General features: G+C 37.5%; 2 protein-coding genes across 3 annotated transcripts in view; one reads left to right on the forward strand and one right to left on the reverse strand.

The window, feature by feature from the left end:
* The window catches only part of LOC131434765 (BTB/POZ domain-containing protein Tiwaz), a 161,851-nt gene extending 141,184 nt beyond the window's left edge, over positions 1–20,667 (forward strand). For both annotated transcript variants that reach the window (XM_058601853.1, XM_058601854.1), the window contains exons 2-4: positions 10,045–10,446; positions 19,575–19,780; positions 19,874–20,667. In XM_058601853.1, coding sequence (XP_058457836.1) covers positions 10,064–10,446; positions 19,575–19,780; positions 19,874–20,304 — 1,020 coding nt within the window. In that variant the 5' untranslated portion in view covers positions 10,045–10,063 and the 3' untranslated portion in view covers positions 20,305–20,667. The remainder of the gene's footprint in view (positions 1–10,044; positions 10,447–19,574; positions 19,781–19,873) is intronic.
* Positions 20,445–22,625, reverse strand: LOC131434764 (polyserase-2). The gene is made up of 5 exons (XM_058601852.1): positions 22,544–22,625; positions 21,446–22,457; positions 21,203–21,378; positions 20,616–21,144; positions 20,445–20,559 (listed from the first exon to the last, which is right to left on the reverse strand). Exons 1-4 carry the CDS (start codon positions 22,605–22,607, stop codon positions 20,672–20,674), a joined length of 1,725 nt encoding a protein of 574 aa, XP_058457835.1. The 5' UTR covers positions 22,608–22,625; the 3' UTR covers positions 20,445–20,559; positions 20,616–20,671.
* Positions 22,626–26,177: the final 3,552 nt, after the last annotated feature.

A 26,177-nucleotide genomic window follows, 5' to 3' on the forward strand; every position in this document is an offset into this window, starting at 1 on the left:
AATGAAATCCAAGGTTCACTTTCTTCGGAAAAAATTAATAACAACTTATATTAAATAGCTTTACCGGTATCTGTGGCGGCTTCAGCAGTACAGCTATTTTAATCAAACAACTTGGTGTGTTCCAACAAAAAATCATTTCTCTCTAACATATTATTTTTTCACTTCCTGTGATTGGTGTCTTTAGACATTTTTAAGAGCTAATTAAAACGATTTTTTCCGTTTCGTCGGGCTCTACATGTTTTCTGAAGAACTATAAACATTCCTTTTTTTTTGCAAATCGCTGGTAAAATTATCAGTTTAGTGCTAATTTATAATAATTTGATTAACTTTGTGCACTTTTCAAAGTGCGAAATTCGCACCAACGAGTGCGAATAAAGTCAGCATTTGACTGCTTCGTGTTCGAAAAAAAATACTCCGAACAATGTTCAATGTCGTAAGAAAATCCACCCTTCTGAAAGCCAGAAATGAATCCCGTATTTTGATAGTTTCTTTCACTGAAATATGCAAGTCCGAATTAAAATAATCGACATGTATGTTGTTATTTCTGTGGCCGTTAGGATCGCTCATTTGTAAAAAAAATTGCAAACGAAATCCCGTAAAAGGAAAATTCTTTACCAAAATTGTTTTAGTATTGACTCAATTCGCATAAGAAACAGTTCGCAGTGCGAGACATTCGCAGTGCGAGTTTCGCTTCAAACTAGACTTATTGCGTCCTCCTTCTGCTGGCCGTTTGCATTGCAACAAAATACAACGAAAAGTGAACAACGATGGGGACCATTACACAAAATAAGCCCTTCTAATGGTCTCAAATGTTATCTTAAGAACCATCATAATAACTTATCTGTTGAAATATGCAAATCGTGTTTTCGGGGTGGATGCACCATTCATAGTGTGAACTGGGCCTAAACGAATGTGAACAAAACCTACATTCCGCTACTTTGCGTTCGCGAAAAATGCCCCGGATAGTGTTCAATACCGGAGAAAATTCCGGCATTCGACCCTTCTGAAAGCCAGAAATGCCTACTTATAGCATTATGATAGCTTTTTTTTGTTGAAATGCGAAACAAAAGTAAATGAAATAATCATCATAGAATTTTTGTGTGCAGCTTTATTCCTAGCCGTCAGAACTATCCATTTGCAAAAAAAAAAATGTAAACGAAAACACGTTTAAAGAAAATGTTTCAGCATTGAATCAATCCACACTGTGAGCAGTTTTACTGTGAAACGTTTGCAGTCTTCAAACAAGACCGATTGTCACAATCAGTCGGTGTTGAACAGTCGTTCGCACCGCACGCGTATAGCTCTTGGCTCCTGGAATTTTTTTCTGGCTACCTAGAGTTTCATTGATTCAAGGCTTCAGTCTTTTTCAAGGCTACCTGAATCACTAACTAAGTGACTAAGTGATACAAAGAGTGATATTAGAGTGACTAAGTGATACAAAGAGTGATATTAGAGTGACTAAGAAATTAATCAGCCTTTTTTAAGGCTAGCTAGGAGTCTAATCGAAGACTAATTTAGCCTAGTTAATTTAATTTAAAATTTCATTAATTTCAAAAATGCCTGCGTCCAACCGGAAAGGCAACAAGCCTAAGGCTAAAAATAATTCAATACGGAATAAATCACAATCCGTTATTCAACATTTTTCTAATAACATTCACGATCTTATAGAATCTGAATGTAAAAATAAAAGACAACGGACGGATTTCCCTTCCGCTGATCCTATGCCGACTAACAATATTTACGAGATTCTTCCTGAATCCGATTGTAGCTACATAGAAGAAAATTCTTCAAAAATTCCCAAAATGGACGCTTGTCGTTCTGGGAAGAAACATCAATCTATGCCACCAGTGACGGTGATGATTTCCGACTTCAAAGCATTCCGTACTGAGCTTTCTACTTTTCTCCCGGAAGTAAAAGTCTCATTTCAAATCGGACGAAGAGGAGAATGTCGAGTCTTGGTGGATGGATTGGAAGATTACGAACGACTTATTCGATATTTGTCCGAAAAACTTCATAAATTTTATTCATATGATATAAAATCAGACAGACCCTTCAAGGCTGTCTTGAAAGGATTATCAAATGATCAAAGTATTGATGAAATTAAAAATGAACTAAAAGAATTGCTTGGTTTTGCCCCTTCCCAAGTAATACTTATGAAAAAAGAGCGAATGGTACTTCTAAACCACGCTCTGGAATTTCCCATGAACTTTACCTAATACACTTCAATCGAAGTGATGTAAACAATTTGAAAACTTTAGAAAAAGTACGTTTCATTTCCCACATTAAAATTCATTGGGAACATTATAAACGGCATAATCGTATTGCTAACTTAACGCAATGTCGTCGTTGCCAAGGCTTCGGTCATGGAACCAAAAATTGTCATATGGATATACGGTGTTTGAATTGTGGTAAATCGCATTCGAAAGACGTTTGTCCAATGAATGAAACCACTGATAAATTTTCATGTTCAAATTGCAATGGAAATCATAAATCCAATTATTTGAAATGTCCTGTCAGGGAAAAAATTTTAAACGCTCGTTCGCTTAGACAACAAGTCAAATCAACGACCTTAAATTTACAGAACATACCTGAAAATCAAAAAACCGTTACAAATGCCACGCCTAATTATACTAAGGCACTGATTTCTTCGAAACAAAAAACAGGTACGCCTGCCAATTCGTCTTCTAACGAAAACAATTTATTGACAGGTAGATCGACCTCGTCATCATCTTCTTCTAATGTCAGTTATGCTGGTATATTAGGTAGAAATCTATCTCCTATTTCTTCTAATGTAAATAATCAAAACACAGGACCGCCTTGCAGTTCTTCTTCTAACGAAAACAATTTATTAATAGGTAGACCGGCCAAATCATCTTCTTCTAATGGCAGTCTACCTACAAATATTCCTTCAATGCCATTCGCTTCTTTAAATGAAGTCGATTTAGGCGATATAACTGAAAATAAAATGATCTACCTACAAGATCAACTTTTTCAAATGATCATCCAAATAAATTCGACTTCATCACTTTTTGAAGCATTTCAAATCGGATGGAAATTTGCAAATAATATTATAATGAATTTAAAATTTAACAGTGATGTTAAATAATTATTTGAATATTTTAAATTGGAATGCTCGATCTTTGAAATCGAGTGAAGATGAATTTTATATTTTTCTCAAAGTTCACAAAATTCATATTGCCATTGTGACAGAAACTTTTCTTAAACCAAATGTAAAATTGAAAAGTAATCCACATTATGTGGTTCATCGATTTGACAGGTTTACTGGAATTGGTGGTGGAGTTGCCATTTTTGTCCAACGGCAAATTAAACATCGAATTTTACCTTCTTTCAATACTAAAGTTATTGAAAGCTTGGGAATCGAAGTTGAAACCATTCATGGAATTTATTTCATCGCTGGAGCATATTTGCCATTCCAATGCACCGGCGAACAATTAAATTTCTTTAAAGGCGATTTGCAAAAACTTACAAGATATCGATCGAAATTTTTCGTAATAGGGGACTTAAATGCTAAGCATGTCCAGTGGAATTGTAGGCAAAATAACAGTAATGGTAAAATACTTCATAATCAACTCTCAGCTGGTTACTTTACAGTTCTTCATCCCAGTAATCCTACTTGTTTCTCTTCCGTGAAAAACCCGTCTACAATTGATCTGGTTCTAACAGATCAAAGTCACATTTGTAGTGAACCGATTACTCATGCTGATTTTGACTCAGATCATCTTCCTGTAACATTCAGACTTTCCAACGAAGCTATAATTAATCCAATTAGTTCTATTTTCAACTATCATAGAGCTAATTGGTTGGATTACAGATCTCACATTGAAAATCATGTGGATCATGAAACTATTTTAGAAAATTCTGCGGACATCGACACAGCAATTGATAATTTGAATCATTATATTATCGAAGCTAGAAATCTTTCAGTTCCCAAAGCTCAAACTAAATTAAATTCTCCTATCATCGATGACAATCTTCAACTGCTCATTCGGTTGAAGAATGTTCGTCGACGACAATATCAACGTTCTCGTGATCCTGCTATGAAAAACATAGTTAAGGATTTACAAAAAGAAATTAAACATAGATTTACTCTTTTGCGAAATGAAAATTTCGCTAAAGAAGTTGAACAAATTAAACCATATTCTAAACCTTTCTGGAAACTTTCTAAGGTTCTTAAGAAACCTCAGAAACCAATTCCTGCTCTCAAGGAAGGAAATCAAATACTTCTTACAAATGGTGAAAAAGCTCAAAAGCTAGCTCAGCAGTTCGAGAGTGTCCACAATTTTAATTTAAACGTTGTGAGTCCTATTGAAAATGAAGTCTCACTGAAGTATGATCATATTTCAACCCAAGTGTTATCACACGATGACATTTTTGAGACGAATTTTGATGAAATTAAATCAATTATTAGGAAACTCAAAAACATGAAGGCTCCTGGTAATGATGGAATTTTTAATATTCTTATTAAAAATCTTCCCGATGTTGCCTTGAGACTCCTGGTTAAAATTTTCAACAAGTGTTTTTCATTAGCTTACTTCCCAAAAAGATGGAAAAACGCTAAAGTAATTCCTATCCTAAAACCTGATAAAAACCCAGCAGAAACATCAAGTTATCGCCCAATTAGCTTACTTTCTTCTATCAGTAAACTTTTTGAAAAAAATATCTTGTTAAGAATGATGACTCATATAAATGAGAATTCAATTTTTTTACCAGAGCAGTTTGGATTTCGTCATGAACATTCAACTACTCATCAACTTGTCAGAGTAACGAACATGATAAAATCAAATAAATCTTCTGGGTTATCCACTGGAGTTGCTCTTCTAGACATAGAAAAAGCATTCGACAGTGTTTGACACAAAGGTTTAATAGCAAAAATGTCTGATTTCCAGTTTCCTATTTATTTGATCAAAATGATTCAAAATTATTTAACTGATCGTACTCTTCAGGTTAGCTATCAGAATTGTAAATCTGAATTGCTACCCGTACGAGCCGGTGTTCCGCAGGGTTCGAGTGTAGCTCCAATCTTGTATAATATTTTCACTTCTGATCTTCCAAATCTACCCGTCGGTTGTCAGAAATCGCTATTCTGTGACGACACAAGTCTGTTAGCCACAGGTAGAAATCTAAGAGTGATCTGCAGTCGCCTACAAAGAAGTTTAAATATTTTCAGTGATTATCTGTCAAAATGGAAAATTAAACCAAATGCAGCAAAAACGCAATTAATTATCTTTCCTCACAAGCCAAGAGCTTCTTTTCTAAAACCAAACAATAATCACATTCTCAAATTGAATGGCTTGGAATTGACATGGTCTGATCAAGCTAAATACTTAGGTTTAACGTATGACAAAAAACTCACTTTCAAGGATCACATTGAAGGAATCCAGGCAAAGTGTAATAAATATATTAAATGTTTATATCCTCTTATAAACAGAAATTCTAAGCTCTGTCTAAAAAACAAATTGTTAATTTATAAACAAATTTTCAGACCAGCCATGCTTTATGCGGTACCAATTTGGTCAAGCTGTTGTTCCACCAGGAAGAAAACGCTTCAAAGGATTCAGAATAAAATTCTGAAAATGATTCTGAAGCGTCCTCCCTGGTTTAGTACAAATGAGTTACACAGACTCACAAATATAGAACCATTAGATGTAATGTCACATAATATTATAAGCAAATTCCGACAAAAATCGATGCAATCTTCAATTGAATCGATTCGCTCTCTGTATTAGTTAGTAAGTTAGTATATAAGTTCCTTTTCCCCATTACACAATACAAGTAGGTTTAGAATTTTCCCTACACAAAAATCTCAGAATTGCGGAAGCAAATGATGTCTTCATGGTAATAACCAAATCATATATATATAACAGGGCTGAAAAGTCACCACTTGTGGCTGAACACCCAATTTAAAATCTTAATAATTTAATTTTAACTCATATTCCAATAAATAGTTATTTAAAAAAAAAAAAAAGACCGATTGCAACATTATCCAGCTGCTTGTCGTTCACATTCGAGGAAATTTCTACAAATTGGCCCTTATAAAGGCTTTAGTAGATTTACCTTACTGTTGAAATATACAAATAAAAAATAACATAATTTGTTTAGTACAAATTGATTGCAGAATATTCAGTTTAGTGATGCACTTGCCGTCCAACATTAAGATGCTTTGGGTTCGAGAAAAATGAACCGAACTGTGTTCAATGTCTGAGAATATTCAGCAATTCTATTCATCCAAGAGCCCGAAATTTCGGAATTTAATAGCATTATGTTATTGTCGTTAATACGACTTACTTCACTATGGGACAAAGTCTATCCTGTACAAGAATGGGTAGAATTTAATCGTGAACATATCGTAATTCGTACCGTGTGAACATCTACAAGCGAACAGTTTTGTACTTTCTTTTGCCTTGTCTTTTTAATTTGAGTGTTAAAACATTGAATTCGTAATACTTGAGTGTATGTGCACCGTTATAATTCTGGAAGAAAAGAAACGAGACGTTGCACAATTCTCACAATATATCAACTTATGAGAACGATTTTAGATATTCAAAATGCGGATGCAGAAACGTGTTTGTTTCATTCGTATTCACGTCATCCTGTTATGTCTCTGACATAACCCACCTACATTTTTCAACAACAATTCAACCCGTAATACCGAAAAAAAAGCCACCATTTTATTTTAAGTGCTTCGAACGCGCTTTTGTTGGATTTGGTGTTTCTTGGGCACCCATACAGTCGACTGCTGTTTAGTTTCGGGCTTATATGAGTAAATCCATATTTCGTCACCTGTGCAGATGTTATACACTAAATTTGAAGCACTACGATTGATGTTTTTCAGCATTTTGTTGCACCAATCGGCACGGGTCTTTTTTTGAGCGAATGTCAAGTTATGTGGAATTCAACGTGAACAAATTGTTTGTCACGAATAAATGTTCATAACATATAACATATAACATATAACATATAACATATAACATATAACATATAACATATAACATATAACATATAACATATAACATATAACATATAACATATAACATATAACATATAACATATAACATATAACATATAACATATAACATATAACATATAACATATAACATATAACATATAACATATAACATATAACATATAACATATAACATATAACATATAACATATAACATATAACATATAACATATAACATATAACATATAACATATAACCTATAACATATAACATATAACATATAACATATAACATATAACATATAACATATAACATATAACATATAACATATAACATATAACATATAACCGGGACTTTTAGGCCATTGTGTTTCACAATATTTAGTACTCTTTACCGTATAACTCCGGAACTGGAAGTCGGATTCAGACAAAATTCAGAGGTTTTGTATAGGAATACAAAACCATTCATTTAAATCTAAGTTTGTAAAAATTAGTTTAGTCATCTCTTAGAAAAGTTAGTGCAAAAGAACGTAACATACACACATACACACATTCGTACATGCACATATATACACACACAGACGTGATCCTGACTAGCTGAGTCAAATGATATACAACACTCGGCCCTCGGAACCTCGGTTCAAAAGTCTGTTTCCACTGTGATTTCTATATGAGAAAGTCAAAAATAGTACCGGAACCAGAAGCCGTATCTTGATGAACTTTCCGGGAGGTTTTTTCTAAGAATTTCAAGATCTTTTATATGCATATTAGTTTGTAAAAATCGGATGAGAAATTTTCGAGAAAATTGAGTGCAAATTTTTCCATAGATTAGCACATATTTCCTCGTAATTCCGGAACCGGAAGTCGGAAAAAGACAAAAATCAATAGCAAGTTATGGGATTATTAGACCATTCATTTGAATCTGAGTTTGGGAAAATCGGTTCAGCCATCTCCGAGAACATAGTGACATTTTTTGCCTAATACACACAGACATATTGTGATCTCGACAAACTGAATCAAATGGAACATGAGACTCGTCCCTCCGGGCATTATCATTATCACATAATCACACCACTAGGGGGATTAAAAAGAAATTTTTTTCAATGTCAATGATTCGCCCTTTTGAAAGTGAATTTTTCTTCGGATTGATGTTTCCATTCGTGAATAAATAAAAGATTTGTAATATTCAAATCGTGCGCAAAGTTCCAGTTTAATCGAAGTATGTTCCCTCGACTCTGCCTTTAGTTCCGAGCACAACACCTTGATTAGTTCTTAATTACTGGTGCTCTTCGAAATGATACACTCGAGCAACAACATCAAGCCGGAGAACCGATTCCCTCCAAATCGAATGATGCAAAATAGTATCTGTAGTTAGAATTAGCATCACAGAGGGCCGGAGGCAAGTTCAAGTTTATTTCTTGTTACGTGCTCTTCACGATAAGAGACAAGCTGTTTATTTTGATTTCCTTTCTCTGCTAATGTCTCGAACTGATAGCACGAAGTAGGAAGTAATATTTGCATCGGGTGGGTTTCGCACTGCCACATACACTAGTTACACAACACACAGGGTAACCATTTCCACATGCATCCCAGTGCATCTTGCATCCTAACATTTGACATCGCTTTTGGGAGTGAGATCGAAACATAACTAATTGTGGGTCAAAAAAAAATCGTCTAGAAGGAAGAGTATAAGGACAATCACCCTAAATAGTGCTGAGAACACAAGCGATGAAAGAAATCACGTATGACTAGTTGCCAACTGTCTTGTCTTCACACCCATATCGTTATATTTATTTATTGTTTTGTGCAATTATCGACGCGCGTTGATCCAGAAATTTAAACAAGCAGACTAGACGTGAAATAAACACATCCATTGTCCGTGTGGGGTCCCGCCGTACATTACCGTCAACCAGCAACCCTAGTCACTCGTGAAATCGGCCGGCCAACAGACAACATTGTGCTTAATGCACATGCCCCCACGTCAGCTTCGGTTGGTGCGCGAAGCCTTCACGAAACACATTCTCATTAAAACACATTTTTCGCGTCACGAGTTTCAAGAAACCGCCCGGTGGCTATCTATCCGGTACGAGATCCCTCTGGGGGGTGCAATTAATCTTAAAAATAAAACCGAAAAAAAAGAAAAAAAAATCATGACACCAACAAGACCCGTCTCTCGCCGGTGCCTTCCAACACCCGTCGTCGCCGGGATCTGAGCCTGCTAACCCAGCCGCCCACTGCTTCGGGCTTCAACAGCGTCATGTTCCAGCCTTCCTCCAGCAACCGCCGGGTTTCATCGTACTTCAACCTCAGCGAAGATGTTGGCTCAAGACCCTCGAGGACATCGCAAGAGTTTATACTCCGTACTCATTGCCAGTCGCGTTGCACCCGCTTACTCGCGGAAAGATCTCACCCAGCACATCACATCCCAAACAGACACACACATACACACACAGTTTGTAATCGAGATTTTTCAGTGCTGTCGAAATTTTCAGTTCAGCTGACCCGCCGCCGGCTGGAACCACTTGGAAACTCGCAGCATGTACTATACGCATTCCCCTGCGACTACTAAGAGGATGTACAGTTGGTATGCTTCCTTTGGGTGCACATGTGCGTCGGTCGAAATGGGGGAAAAAATGTCTCAAATTAGGATGCCCAGAGTTATTTTCATAATTTAATAAAATGTAGAAACATATTCCTTTCGAAGTTGTTCGTTAATGGTATGCTTTAATTTGGACCGTTTCACATTTATTATGAAGGATTTTCTCCGACTCGTAGTTCGTCGAAAGTGGAAAGAAAATGTTGTTTATGTAATTGGGAGTTCGACAGAACAGGAAAAGTAAAAAATAAAATAACTCGCATTAATTATCAATTTTGATAACTCGACAACACCGATTTTTCTGCGCCTGCAAGCAAAATAGTAATGTTCGATATCTGTCCATCGGAGCCTTCTTTTTTTTTGGTCGATTTCGATGCTCTGATGCTCGGAATAAGTCAACATTTTTTTTACCCGTGCTTTTTCCAGAATATTTCTATAATATATTGAACTAACGTCATTATTTTAATTTTCTCTACTCACAACAGGCGAAAATGTAACAACGACATGGAACGGGAACGGGACCGAGATCGTGACCGCGAACGGCCGGAACGGGGCAGCGGCGGTGGAGTTCCGACCGACCGGGACGTGAAGCACTCGCTAGAGCCACGGGATCTGTCCGCGACGAGATTGTTTTCCGCAACACAAATCAAAATTAGCACTTCACCCACCACGTCACCGACAATTTCCAACTCGTCCTCGCCGACGCCGACCCCGCCAATACCGGCCGTCTCGCCGGCAGTGACGAGCGTAGGCAGCGGGTACCACCATTCCAATCACAAGCAGATCACGGGAATTCCGTGCGTGGCGGCTGCCTCCAAGTACACTGCCCCGGTGCACATCGACGTCGGAGGAACCATCTACACCAGCTCACTGGAGACATTGACGAAGTGAGTTTGCCGCTTAGACGGCTTTGAACGTTCACGATTGGTTCTCATAGATTTGCAGAACTAGACTATCAGCTGTCAAAAGGTGTATTTTAAAGTCAGAGTGGGCGGGTACGCAAAAAAAATTCTGATTATTCATGTATTTTCAAGCGCAACTAGAAATCTTCTATTGCATTGAGTACGCGAGTACGATAGTGTCCCGGTCCGCAAGAGTAAAATTATGTGCAGTATTTTTTCCAGTGCATCGATTCTGTCACTTTCAATTACGCAGATGTAGCATCTCTAATGTGAAAATAACCGTCTCTGAAATTTCAAGTTTTTAATCCAGCTAAGGCTAAATTATCATTCGATATTAGATTTCAAGGGATTCCATCTGAGATACTAGAAATCTACTCCAAAAATGTCTGAGTTCCCCAATCCTGCGTTATATCTAACAGCTATTTACAAAATCTCAATTTTTGCCTTTCTCATATAGAAAGGCTATGCAATCACTGTGAAACCCGACTTTTTAACCGAGGCCCGGAGAGGCGAATGTCATATACCATTCGACTCAGCTCGACGAACTTTAGATATATATATATATATATATATATATATATATATATATATATATATATATATATATATATATATATATATATATATATATATATATATATATATATATATATATATATATATATATATATATATATATATATATATATATATATATATATATTATATATTTGTGTGTGTGTATGTATGTAACAAAAATATGCACTCACTTTTCTCGGAGATGGCTGAACCGATTTTCACAAACTAAGGTTCAAATGAAAGGCCTAATAGCCTGATATTGAATTTCATTTAGATCCGACTTCTGGTTCCGGAGTTACATGGTAATATGTGAAAATTAGAGAAAAAGTGTGCCCTCAATTTTCACTAAAATGTCTTAACCGATTTTCACAAACTAAGATTCAAATGAAAGGTCTTATAGTTTCCTTAAAATGTCTATAACATTTTCTTCGGAACCGACTTCCGGTTCCGAAACTAAAGCGTGATAAGTAGAAAATTACCAATTTTACTGGTATTTTTCACGAACGATGGTCAAAAACAGGTACGAATTCCATAAACTGTCTGATAAATTCTTCTAGTTTGCAGAGCTTATTAGTTTGTTGGCATAAAAACTTAATTCGACACTACTGCTCCCCCCTTTTCCTGTTCCGGAAGCACCGAAATTGAGGAAGAAAAACTTCAAAAAAAGAACTCACTTCGATTTCTCTGCGAAGCTTGAAACGATTTTCACAAATCTTGATTTGAATTGAGGTTCATATTATCTTTAAAGCTACTGTGAAATTTCATCCGGATCCAACTTCCGGTTTCGCAGTTACAGGGCGATGAGTGTCAAAGTTTTTAAATCGCACCGAAATAAGAATAAAATACAAAACAAACGATGCGTGTTTTGTTCTATTTCCTACACGCTATGAAGCAACTTTAACGGATGTCTGCCACTGCTGTGTGATATTAGTAAAAGACGGTGCTGCGATTGATAAAAATTTTAGCTATTCTATCATAAGTGCGACTAAAAGAATAAACGAATGTCATTGAATTAAAATTTATTTAAAAATATATGCAATTTAGAAAACATGTAGTGCGGAAATAACGTTCCAGTTTCGGTTTCGGAAGAATTGGAAATGGTGATTAAAAACTGCAAAAAGGATCTCACTCGCTTTCCTTCAAGATGGTCAAATCGATTTTCACAAACTTATAAGTTCAAAGGAAAAATCTTACAGTTTCATACGGAATTCCTAAATTTCTCGTGGATACTACTTCCAGTTTCGGAGCTACAGGGTAAACAGGATTTGTAGAGTTTGTTAGATTAGGTCCGAACAAATTTTCCTATTTCTATTTATTTATTTATTTCTTTATTGTCTTCGACTAGAGGTGCCCTATCGCACAGACTTTTACTTTATAGCTACACACTTATGTTAACTTAAAAATATTATTTTCGATTTGAATGTGTCTTTGCTCATATTAAAATCAAATAAATGATACACGCTCTTGAAACGATGACAACAGACATCCATTGGGTTGTTTTGGCCATACTGTGTGCGATGAAGTGAGCGACGAAGAAAATCCGTTCTTCGCAATGATCTTCCCGGAACGTTAAAATTAATTCTTTCCAATCAAATATGGGGCAATCAATGTTGTCATTCAGTAGGTCGAACACGAAGAGTTGTTGAAGGAGTATTCGCCTGTTTTGTAAAGTAGGTAGGTTGATGAGAGCACAGAGATTCTCGTAACGAGGTAGTTGAGGACGATTTATCCAAGGTAGTCTTCGGAGTGCGAATCGGACGAAGCACTTCTGCACCCTTTCGATCCGATCGATGTGAACACTGTGATACGGAGCCCAAATTGTAACTCCATACTCCAGAATACTGCGTACTAGTGCGATGTAAACTGTCTTGAGGCAGTAAACGTCGTTGAAGTTTTGAGTGTTTCGTTTGATTAGTCCCAAAACTGCATAGGCCTTCGCAGTAACGAACGAAAACTGTTCGATGAAACGAAGCTTGCGATCGAGAATAATGCCCTAAAGTCTTTAATAGACGAAACTCGTTCAACTGAAGCCATCAACATGGAGCATACGAAAATAATTGGAGACTGTGCCCGTGAGAAAGTGATCACATTACATTTCTTAACGTTTACTGTCATGTCGTTTCTGTCACACCAATCCAGGATTCGGTCAATATCCATTTGTAGAGCAGAGCAATCCACAAGGCTTGTAATGATGCGATAAATTTTGAGATCGTCAGCATACATTACTTTAAATGACGACAATTCACTGTAAAGATCGTTCACGAATAACACGAAAAGAAGTGGTCCGAGATGGCTCCCTTGCGATACACCCGAAGTAACGTGAAACGAATCCGAGAGTGCAGATCCGATTCGTACGGAAGCATTACGATCCGTGAGATATGATAGAATCCAATTGGTTAACCAAACAGGGAATCCACTACGCCTCAATTTTTCCACAACGAACTGATGAGGAACACGGTCGAATGCTTTTGAAAAATCAAAATACACCGCATCGATTTGTTGTCGTTTTTTCAAGTTTGTCTATCAATAAAAAAACGTAGCTCATTAAATTGGTGGTAGTAGACCGCTTTTTGACAAACCCATGCTGATCAGTGGCGATAATGTGCTCTACTGATGGGTAAAGAACATCCAACACCATGCGTTCGAATACTTTTGGTAAACAGCTTAGGATAGAAATTCCTCTATAATTGGTGACATCGTGCACGTTTCCAGTTTTGTGAACAGGAACTATTACAGCTTCTTTCCACTTCGCAGGAAAATAGTGCTCAGCAAGCGAGCGGTTGAAAAGCAGAGATGCAGGTAAAGCCAAAGCAGGAGAACATTCCTTCACGAGCGTCGGAGGTAACCCGTCAGATCCTGGCCCTTTCGATCCATCGACTTGTCGTAGATTGTTGTACACCTCCCGTTCAGTATTCAATAAACAGTTGTTTTTGCGAATTTCACGATTATATTTATGATGTAATGAGTAATATGAGAAAGGCATCATTACACCACTAGGTGGATTAAAATAGGTTCTTTTTTTTGTTACTATACCAGATCTGGATGTTTCATGCTTTTCTAAGACATTTGGCATCAAAGAAAAAATGTTAGTTTGGTTTTTTACGCGGATTTCCGAAGTTATGTGTTTTTTTTGTGCGGTTTTTTTACGTATACCCGCGTAAAAAACACCTCGGTGTATTGTTAAAAAAAATATCTTCGAAAGAGCGCTACGAGTTCTCTTAAATTTAATTATTTTTTAGGGGTTTTGTAGTTGATTCAACAATCACTACATGTTTTATAACTGCTATAAACAATATGTGTGTCATTTAGGGATTAACCTTAGGGCGCTTAACCAATTTCATTATCTTTTCGTTTCGTCTTAGACTCGTCAGTGCGTACGTTTCACCAATTGGTCGAGCTGACCGAATTGGTGAATTTTTACCTTGATAAAACCAATGTTCACGAGAAATTATACTACCCTGCATATGAAAACACATGAGGAGACAGCCCAATTGACTATAAGATTCAAGCATACTTCGCTTTACTTGGCTTCTTCTAGTCAATTGGGCTGTCGCTTCATGTGTTTCATATGCCAGGTAGTTTAAATGGCAAAACGATTTCCCCGGTTAAGAGCTAGCTCCGGGTTCGAGTCCCGTCTCTGAAGTAACATTTTTCGCGGTTTTCTCATATCAATCAAACTATCATATATAATACTGTGGTATTCTTCAAAATTATTTTTCTTCGATTCTTAAAAGAATAATCGAAATAGATTTGTTTGGCCGTCTACTGATAAAAACTATCAATTGGAAAAGATTTGAGGTCGATTTAGAAAACTTTTTACGGTTTCTCGCTCTTTTCAGTGATGGTATAAAATTTTTAACACACTTTACCCTATATTTCCGGATCCGGAAGTCGGATCTGGATGAAATTCAGGAATTACGTATGGGACCACAGGACCTTTCATTTGAACCTAAGTTTGTGAAAATCGGTCGCGCCATCTATGAGAAAAGTTAGAACACATATTTTCATTTTTTTGCACATTTTACCCCATAAAGTTAGTGCAAAAAACGTTACATACACAAATACGCACATACACACACACACAAACACACACACAGACATTTTGCGTACTCGACGAACTGAGTCGAATGGTATATGACACTCGGCCCTCCGGGCCTCGGTTCAAACGTTCAAACGGTTTTCACAGTGATTGCATAACCTTTCTATATGAGAAAGGGGAAAAAAAATTTTCTTCGATTCTTAAAAGAATAACCGAAATCGGTTTGTTTGACCGTCTACTGATAAAAACCATCAAATTGGAAAAGATTTGAGGTCGATTTAGAAAATTTTTTAAGGTTTTTCCCCATTTTCAGTGATGGTGTACAATTTTTAACACACTTTACCCTATATTTCCGGATCCGGAAGTCGGATCCGCATGAAGTTCAGGAATAACGCATGGGACCACAGGACCTTTCATTTGAATCTAAGTTTGTGAAAATCGGTAGCGCCATCTATGAGAAAAGTTAAAACACATATTTTCCTTTTTTTTTTCACATTTTACCCCATAACTCTCGAACCGGAAGTCGGATCTAAATAATATTCAGGAATTTTGTATGGGACCTCAAGACGTTTTATTTGAATCTAAGTTTGTGAAAATCGGATCAGCCATCTCTGAGAAAAGTTAGAGCACTTATTTTCACAATTTTTTGCACATTTACACCATAATTCCGGAACCGGAAGTCGGATCCAAATAATATTAAGGAATTTTGTATGGGACCACAAGACCTTTCATTTGAATCTAAGTTTGTGAAAATCGGTTCAGCCATCTCCGAGAAAAGTTAGTGCAAAAAAACGTTACATACACACATACGCACATACACACACACACACATACACACACACACACACACACACACACACACACACACACACACACACACACACACACACACACACACACACACACACACACACACACACACACACACACACACAGACATTTTGCGTACTCGACGAACTGAGTTGAATGGTATATGACACTCGGCCCTCCGGGCCTCGGTTCAAAAGTCGGTTTTCACAGTGATTGCATAACCTTTCTATATGAGAAAGGCAAAAATAGGTATAGAATTCGCTCAAACTTTCGAAAAATTTTCCGAGGCCCGGAGGGCCGAATGTCATATACCAATCGATTCAGCTCGACGAACTGAGCAAATGGCTGTGTGTGTGTCTGTATGTGTGTTGTCAACTAAGAGGTCGAGATCTCAGAGATGACTGGACCGATTTTGATCAAACTAGTCGCAAATTAAAGGTCTCCCCGTCACCCAAAACGCTATTGAATGGTTTTGAGATGGGATGTTTACTTTTTGAGTTATACGGAGTTTTATGTCAAAATTTTCAGTTTTTTGACAGTATCTGTCACAATTGACCTTGAAAACAGAATATGTTTTTAGACTTACATTCCGCACGGTAATAGCTATACAACAAGCCATAGTTTGTTAAAATCCGTCCATTTTTAACGGAGATATCAATATTTTTGTGTAAACGACTTTTCCCCTTATTCCAGCAGTAGAAGTTTTGAACACTGTATGACAAAGAAATGCTTGGGAGCAACGGAAAACACGATTTTTATACTGTGACATACAATTGTTTCTAAATCCCCAAAAGACTGTGTACAGCATCCTTTTTCTTGACAATTTGCCTTGGACCGATTTTAGCACGGTTCGTTTTTGGCAACATAACCGTTCGAATATGGCATTTATAAACCAGATGATATCAGCATTTTCGAGTTGGAAGTAATTCCATAATTATATTGATTTAAACTACTTACAGTAATAAAAGCTGGAAGAACATAACTTCCATATACCATACGACTCAGTTCGTCGAGATCAGCCAATAATTTCACTCAATTTTTTCGGAGATGGCTAAACCGTTTTCTTCAAACTCAGATTCATATGAAAACTAGTATACTTCCAAATTTGGATCCGACTTCTGATTTCGGAACCACAGGATGACATGTGAAACGAAATTAAAATAATGCAATTCATTTTTCTCGTAGATGGCTGAACCGATCTAAGATTCAAATGAAATCTAAGAATCATCTATGATTCAAATGAGAGGTCTTAAAATCCTATAAAAATTAGTCAGATACGATTTCTGGTTTAGGAGATACAGGGTGATTAGTATAAAAATGTCCATTTCACATAAATTAATCAGGTTTGTCGGGTTTGCAAATTTGGATAGTCGATTACTAAATAATTTTATTTCAGTTTAAGCGGTATTCTTTTTTGGATTCGGAATGTACCCTCAAATTTTAATTCGCACTACAATTTCTCAAAGATGTCTACACACTCCTCAGGTGAATTTATCTGATTTCGGCTACATCGATCTTAGAACTCCGGATCCAGTTTCGAATCGTTTCTCAAAGTTTAATCATTTTTTCAAAAAGGCCAAATCGAACTTCAAAAACAAAAATTCAAATTAAAGAACTTAAGGTCCCATACAAAATTGGTGAATTTTATCCGATTCTGGAATTACAGATGATGAATTTTTAAAATTCATACCGATATAGAAGATGTAAATTGTTTGGCGTATTAATTTATGGCCATTCGAATCATTTTGGGTTATGCTAGTTCCTGAATACTAGCTCTGGAAGTACCATAAATAATGACGAAAAACTCTAAAGTGGAACTTACTTCGACATCTCATGGAATGTTCAATCGAATGTCACACGTTAAGATTGAAATTCGATACGATTTGCAGATTCAAATTACAGGGTAATGAGTGATTAAAATCTCAATTTGCCGTTTGAAACTACGATAATTAAAATAATGTCATGAGAACTAAAACACCTAAGAATATTCATGCAAAAAAACACATGCGGATTGATAAAAAAAAGGTAGCATCTCACTGCTAGGTGGATTAATCACGTTTTTTTTAATTTAAAACAACCTCAAGACGGCTCTACGGCTCAATAAGACTAAAACAAATCATTTCCGTCATGCCAAAGAGTTTGATCTGTAACAATGAATTAACAATTTCGTTATAGGTGAGAAAATACTATAATACTAACTACAAGAGCATTTTGACTGTAGCTTGAATGACTTGAAATTAACCGTCATAAACAAAACACACAAATGAGTTTCCCTCATATCAATTGAAAATACTCATGGTTTATAACCGTAGTGTCTGTTTTCCTAGCGAAAAATAACGTCTCATTGAAAATGTTCCATTTTTCTATGTGTCGGTTTTGCACGATACGCTTTGTGCGATGATTCGCTCAGTTCATGCCGTTGAAATTTTGTGCGCCTCTTTTCGGCACTGACTTTTATCTTGATGCTAATGCTGTTCATACCAAACATTTTAGAAAACTTCAATTTTGAGTTATTTGTGGTTATCTCATGTCACTGAAAATTAGATCATAAATTGCTCTATACCGACTCTTCATGTAGCTTTATGGGCCTTATGAAGAATGGTTCACTTGGCTGAAGCTGTTTTCAATAGGGGTTTTTGGACTTTAAAATTTTAATGTTAGATTTATGATGGAATAAATTAAAGACAACTAGATGTATTTATGAGAAATAAAAATATTACTTGGGATTATAATTGTTTTAAATAATATTTTTAGTTTTACAAAAACAGACCCATTTACTACCGAAACTCAAGCTTACTACTAACTTGATCAAAAAGTTCCCGGAATTTATTCAGAAAACTAAAAACACAAGATTATTCATCAAAATCAAAATTGTCCTCTTCAAAGTACTCCTCATCGACTGCAACACACTTATGCCAGCGATTGATCCAATCATCGAATCATTTTTTATATTCAGTTTTCGGTATGGCCATCAGAGCCATTTGTGATTTTTCCACAATCTCATCTCGGGTGCTGAAACGCCTTCCACAGAGCGGTTTCTTGAGTCGACCGAATAGGAAAAAAAAATGCAGGGAGCCAAATCCGGTGAATTTGGTGGTTGCTGAATGGTGTTCGTTTCGTTTTAAGCCAAATGTTCACGGATATCGATGGCATTGTGTGACGGTGCGTTATCGTGGTGCCCACAAATTTGGTCTTTTTCGACGAATCTCTTCACGCAAACGTCTCATAACTCCTCTGCCATGTCTCTAGTAGTCGGTCTACGGTAATCTATTCTTTAATTTTGTTGATGTATCCGTTGGATTTCGATGTCGATGGCCTACCGCTTCTCTCATCATCATTCACAAACTCACGGCCTGTTGCCGAAATACTCTTCTAACATTTACAATGTCGTTGCACCATTCAAACCGTTTTAACGCAAAATTTAAATCAAATTCAATTCCATTTTGAAAATCGTACAAGATCGACGACACGCACAATCGCAGATGTACTCAATACAGCGTAACTTTTACAAATGTCCAGATATGACAGATATGGCAATCTAAAAGAGTAAAAAATCTGATCGGGTGACTCACAGCGCCACACGGTGGTAAGTCTGGGAACTTTTCTGATCAAGGTAGTATGATACGTTTTATTCATACGATCCAATAACAACATTCCGCTAGTATCGGTTCCGCCTACTACAACCACAACATTTCTCTACTCGCAGATATCCAGACTCAAGGCTAGCTAAGCTGTTCAACGGATGCATACCGATCGTTCTGGACTCCCTCAAGCAGCACTACTTCATCGATCGCGACGGTGGCATGTTCCGGCACATTCTGAATTTCATGCGCAACTCGAAGCTGTTAGTCGCCGATGACTTTCCCGATCTCGAGCTTCTGCTGGAGGAAGCCAAATATTTCGATATTGTTCGTGAGTACTGCATTGCCGCGGATGGCACACTGCAACTCTTCCCAAACGATCTAATTCGTAACTTTCACCTTTTTTTCTTTCCCCTGTTTTTAGCTATGATCAAACAGATCGATCAAATCAAAAAGGAACGGACGCGCAGCGGGAACGGATGGCCCCCGTTCGGGAGCAGTCGGCTCAGAAGCAAATCGTCGACTCCACCGGATTCCAATCATGACGTGGTTGCACTGCACATATCTCCCGATCTTGGCGAACGGATTTTGATTTCAGCCGAACGATCCATTCTGGACGAAGTTTTCCCGGAAACGAACCAGGCCATTCTGGACGCTAGAACCGGTGCAGCCTGGAATCAGTTCGACGGTAGGCAGGTGATCCGATTCCCCCTGAACGGCTACTGCAAACTCAACTCCATCCAAGTGCTGACGCGGCTGTTGAACGCTGGCTTCAACGTCGAAGCCAGCACCGGCGGTGGAGTCGAAACGCAACAATTCTCCGAGTATCTACTTATTCGTAAAAGTTCAATGTGATAATCTATGTGTAATTATGAGAGATAGAGACGACATTAAGCACACCGTTAGACAGGGGCTCTATGTTTTAGCTAACTTTTAGCGAACGGCGCTTAGTTTTTTTTATTTATTCTATTCGTACAAAAAAAACGAAAGAAAACCATGACACAAAATGAACTATGTCCATTTTAATGTAGTATCCAGTAAAAGCTGATAAGAAAATGCGAATAATTGTTTAGGATAAACGTGCTCCTGAAAATGAATGGAACGAAAAATCTAATTGAAAATTAGTGTAATTAGAAAATTCTCAAATTAATCACAATTTATGTTACCTCCTTTAAGTAAGTGACATTGGATCGAACTAATAAAAATTTTCAGCTCTAACCGCTCAGACTTCTGCAATGAATAGGGCTTCTTCCTCTACGATCCTTTCGATCCACGGTCCTAGTGATACGATGTCCGTGCAGAAATCATTCAGTTTGTCATTGCAATCCGCTGGTCCAAACGATCGCAACCCGGCCAGGTAAGTATAGGTATTGTAGCCATCGTGTTTGGTGTAGAACACCGGTCCGCCGGACATTGGAACGCGACAATCTTTACCGTATATCAACTCACAATTGTAAGTACCGTTGGCTTGAATTTGTTCCTTGAGTTTACAGTGTTGAAAGCAAATTAACTTGGAATCCGGTTCGGTCACAATCCCCACTCGGCGATACATGGAACTGCAGGCGCTGAATCGAACTGGTTGTAGAAGCGATCCTTTCAGTTCCTTTGGATGATCATCACGTCGATACCATGCGTTTAGAATGTAGTAAGGAGTGGGCTCGAGAGTTGCCGGTAAACAGATTGGTGCGATGGTATCTACAAGTGTGGGGATTCAAGAACTGTAACGCTATCAAAATGTTTACTGTTTCAATACCTTTCTGAATATCCGCATTCCGTGCCAAATGAACTATCCCAACGTCATACCCAAATCCTTGCGTACTGAACTTCTCATGAACGATTGTCTCCGTAATGCTCACAACCTGGATATCAAACTGATTTTCATCGTACGGATCCGGTCCGATGGATTCTTCACCAAGTACTACGTGCAACCTACAAATGAAAAAAATAACAGTGATCAATTTCTACTTTTAGAAGTTCGTGGAAAAAAAACTCATACAATTCTCGATTCGGCTGTTTCACAATGCACCTGGCGAGAGTCAAAACAAATTCCGGATGAATCAATATTCCGTGACAGTCGCTCACGTAGAACCGATCCCAGAACAAATAATGCAAATGGGCAATCCATGGATTTCTCTCCGAAGCAAGAACCCGGTTGACCTTCTGCGTAGACTCGACGTAACTTCCGAGACCGCACCTGGCCAAACCCAACCGATTGTGCTGCTGCGGGAGAGCGTATCTCTCAACCCATTTTTGGTAGAACGTGACATCCATGAAAATGACTTCCTTCTTTGGATCGCATGGATAGCGAGTATCCTGCGTAGGCGTTCCTTGATTTACGATACCTCGCAGGTACCACGTAAAATCAATCATGAAATACATTCCTCCTCCACTGTCACCCCTGCATACGGTCGTTTCTGCCCGGTTCCCGGCGCAATAGTTCCGACCCTCGGTCAGCAACGGTTGGAAAGATTTCGTATTTTCCACACAACTTTGAAAATTGATGATCGACATTTTAGCTTCCCGTAGGACTTGCGAGATCGTGCTGTTCTCTGTGTAGCCCCATCCAACAACCGTACCCTGCTCGGTTGCTGCCAGATCGTCCAAGTTTGGTCCCCCAACAGGCCACAAACAGATCGGAGAAATGTAAGAACTAAACTCAATTGCATTCGTCAGTTGCAGCAGGGCCAAATCGTTCACCATTAGCTTCGTATCATAATTGGGATATCGAATAATCTTCGACACATTCGCATATCGTGTGTAATTCTGCGGATCCCTCAGATCCTTTATGCCCATGCGGACGTGCAATTCAAACGGATGCAGAGCGATATGTTCATTCCGGAAGGTCACATGAGCTGCTGTCAGCACGAATCGCTCGCTGATGATGGAACCTCCCGCAATGTAATCGTTGGTGGAATTGTACAAGGCCACATGCCAGGGCCAAACGTTTTCCGTTTCTTCTGCGTTAATTACGTAACCGGCTAGACGGTTCACTTTACCGCATTCTAAACCTGAAATGATTTGTTTTTTTTTTGCTTTGGTGCGTGAAGGACTTTGAAAGAGTTATCTAAAAAAACAGCAAATGAGAAGAACTTACCAGCTCGTATCCCACCAATCGTAACAGCAACCAACAAGAACCGAAACGCGTCTCGTAAAATCATTTTTACAACTGCAGTGGTATAGAATGCAAGTTATAATTATTCTTTTGATAACGTCAGTACCGTATGCGCGATAATGTTTGCACCATTGCCTATTTCATTGCTTCAAATGGGTTGTTCCTCAGAGTCTTAAACTATGTTAATGACCGATCGAGTTACTATTTGCAGCAGTTATGGTTTCCTTCTGGATGACGGCCACATACCCTTCACCCAGGACGGCATCCACTTCTGAGTGCGATTGAAGTACTGCACGGATCTCTAGATGAAATACAACAGTTGACTTTGAACCGTACTGTTCTCTGTTTCACGGATGCCCATATTGGTTCAAACTCCCGATCTAGACCTCCAATTTGCTTTGTCGCCTTCTGGAAGGAAGACCAGATCGATTGTTTTTACATCGGGAGTCATCAATTTAAACACCATAAATCCCGGACAGATATTTGTTTTTATTATAGATGACACGTCTTTTATGATCCATTCATAAACAACGTAGACTCACTACACATATTTCTTTATTTTTATATATAACATTTGTCTCATCAAGAAGTTCCTTTACCTGTCTCACCATCTACTTTGACCAAGAAATAGGCAGTACCGATAATATTTTTATCTTTCCTCATCTGTCATCTGTAGGAGAATTGAATTTTTCCTTCAACTGCATAATTATTTCATCATACGTCTCATATTAGAGTGGGAAAAAACCCATTTGAGTTGAGCTGTTTGTCATTCTCAAACGGGCGCAAAAACTAATATCTTTTCAAAAACATAAACGAAAGTAATAAATTACTATGAAACTTTAAGCTAGTATCACAAATGTCGCTAATAAAATAACATCTTAAAAATTCAAATCACAGCTGATCGGTTCAGTCTTTTATTCCAATTAATATATATTTTAAAAAAGCCAAAACGAATCCTGTGAAATCTTTGCTGAAGCAGGGTTGTATTGCACAATGTCCTATTCGGTATCCGAAAATTTACTTCAGAACGTAATTCAAAGGCATCAATTTTCCCATTGATCAATTTTGCAATTAATAATGCTTGTTGGATTTTTCGGCGCCGATTGGGCGTATCGATTCCTAATAGTTGACATCTGTCCTGATATGGCGGCAGATTTGCAGGGTTTTATCAAGGTAAGTTCCGTAATGCCAGACGAACGAATCGTTTTTGAACTCTCTCAATACGTATACTCCACGAAAGTTGATAAAAAATCCAAACTACTGAAACATTCTCTAGAATAGGCCGAACAAGTGAACGAAACAAACCTTTCAAACAGTGAGGATCTCTAAAATCCTTAGCGATTTTGTTGATAAAGCCCAATTGACGTGATGATTTTAAGATGATCGAATCATGCCTATTACTGATGATTTTATGAGCAAAATGATGAGTTATTGTTCATGATATGTATCAATGTGCTTTTCATAACTTCTTAATCATGGTACCGGTATAGGAACTAGCAGTAGCGAAACCTGTGAAATCTTCACACAAATTGAACTCCACTGGATTCTGAGATGATTATGATTATCATTGGTTTAATTTAAAATGAAATTATACTGAAAAAAATCAGTTTTGACAAGGTTTTGCCTTTCTCATATAGAAAGGTTATGCAATCACTGTGAAAACCGACTTTTGAAGCGAAGCCCGGAGGGCCGAGTGTCATATACCATATACCATATACTCAATTCGTCGAGTACGCAAAATGTCTGTGTGTGTATGTGTGCGCGTATGTGTGTATGTAACGTTTTTTTGCACTACCTTTTCTCGGAGATGGCTGAACCGATTTTCACAAACTTAGATTCAAATGAAAGGTCTTGTGGTCCCATACAAAATTCTAGAATATTATTTGGATCCGACTTCAGGTTCCGGAATTATGGGGTAAAATGTGCAAAAAGAAATATGGAAATAAGTGCACCAACTTTTTTAGGAGATGGCAAAACCGATTCTCACAAACTTAAATTTAAATTGAATCTCTTTAGATCTCATACTAAATTCCTGAATTTCATTTAAATTTGACTTTCGGTTTCAGAGTTATGGGGTTAAATGCACAAAAAAAAATTTGTTTTCTGACTTTTCTCATTGATGGCGCGACCGATTTACACAAACTTAGGTTCAAAGAAAAGGTCCTGAGGTCTCATATGGAATTCCTGAATTTCATCCGGATCCGGGAATATACGGTAAAGTATGTTAAAATTTTTATAGGATCACTGAAAAGTGTGAAAAACCGTAAAAAAATTCGAAATCGACCTCAAATCTTCTCCAATTGACATTTTTTATCAGTATACGGTCAAACAAACTAATTTCGGTTATTCTTTCAAGAATCCAAGAAAATTATTTCGAAGAATACCACACTACTATATAGAATATATAGAAAGGCATCATTACTGGACCTGTGCGCCGATCAAAATTGTCAACATCGGCGGCTAAAGCGTTTACTTGACCAGCGGCGGCGGCGAATCGGCGTGATGCCATTACCTCAAAATATCAACGGCGGAGGCAGCGCGATTCGGCGGAATCAATTATAAACATATTATTAATTTTAATATTGATTCACAAAGGACACCTAAGGGGCTGTCCATAAAAGACGTCACGCTTTTTTACGATTTTTGATTCCCCATCCCCCCTTGTCACAAATTGTCACAAAAGCAATCATTTCCTGCGTCATTCTTTTCCGAATTTACAAGAAGAAGCTTTTACATCAACAAATACACGTTTTCCTATAGAATGTAAACGTTTATTGTGGAGATTTTTTCAGGACATAGGGCAAAGCAGTTGGTAACGTTTTATGAAAAACCCCCTCCCCCTTGCGGCGTGACGTCTTTTATGGACAGCCCCTAACCTCGTTAGCTGATTTTTTTCCAGTAAAATTATCATTTCATCACAGCGGTACCTCAAGGTACTACTGTCAACAAATGTTTATTTTTGCTGATATAGCAGTAGAATGCAAATGTTCGGTAGCTCGGCTGTTCTAAATTCGTCAAAAGATGAAAAAATACCGAATGAAGTTTAGTGTGTTGAATAAACGAAGAAAATGTTGCAAATCACTACTGCTGATATGAAAATTTTCGGAAGAACACTCCTTTTCTTGGTTCCATTTTTCATTTGCAGATGTCGTTACCGGTAATTCAGTTTCGCGATAATGTGCCAATAGCTCAAAACCTTTTAAATAAACACAAAAAACCTGCTTTAATCCACCTAATGGTATATAATACTGTGGTATTCTTCAAAATAATTTTCTTCGATTCTTCTGAACATAACCGAAATCGGTTTGGTTGGACGTCTACTGACAAAAACTATCAATTGGAGAAGATTTGAGGTCGACAAAGTATTTTTTTTACGTTTTTTTCGCCCTTTTCAGTGATGGTATAAATTTTTTAACACACTTTACCCTATATTTCCGGATCCGGAGGTTGAATCCGGATGAAAATCAGTAATTCCGTATGGGACCACAGGGCCTTTCATTTGAATCTAAGTTTGGGAGAATCGGTCGCGCCATTTATGAGAAAAGTAAGAACACATATTATCATTTTGTTGCACATTTCACCCTATAACTCAGAAACCGGAAGTCAGATCCAAATG

Source organism: Malaya genurostris, chromosome 3 (assembly GCF_030247185.1).
Source record: "Malaya genurostris strain Urasoe2022 chromosome 3, Malgen_1.1, whole genome shotgun sequence".
Lineage (NCBI taxonomy): Eukaryota > Metazoa > Arthropoda > Insecta > Diptera > Culicidae > Malaya > Malaya genurostris.

Excerpts from the sequence above, each read along its gene's own strand:
- LOC131434764 (XM_058601852.1), bottom strand. The coding sequence starts at position 22,607 with ATGATTTTACGAGACGCGTTTCGGTTCTTGTTGGTTGCTGTTACGATT. Across the intron at positions 21,379-21,445 it reads AAACAGCCGAATCGAGAATT|GTTGCACGTAGTACTTGGTG; the intron begins GTATGAGTTTTT and ends TTTCATTTGTAG. Across the intron at positions 21,145-21,202 it reads GAATGCGGATATTCAGAAAG|ATACCATCGCACCAATCTGT; the intron begins GTATTGAAACAG and ends CCACACTTGTAG.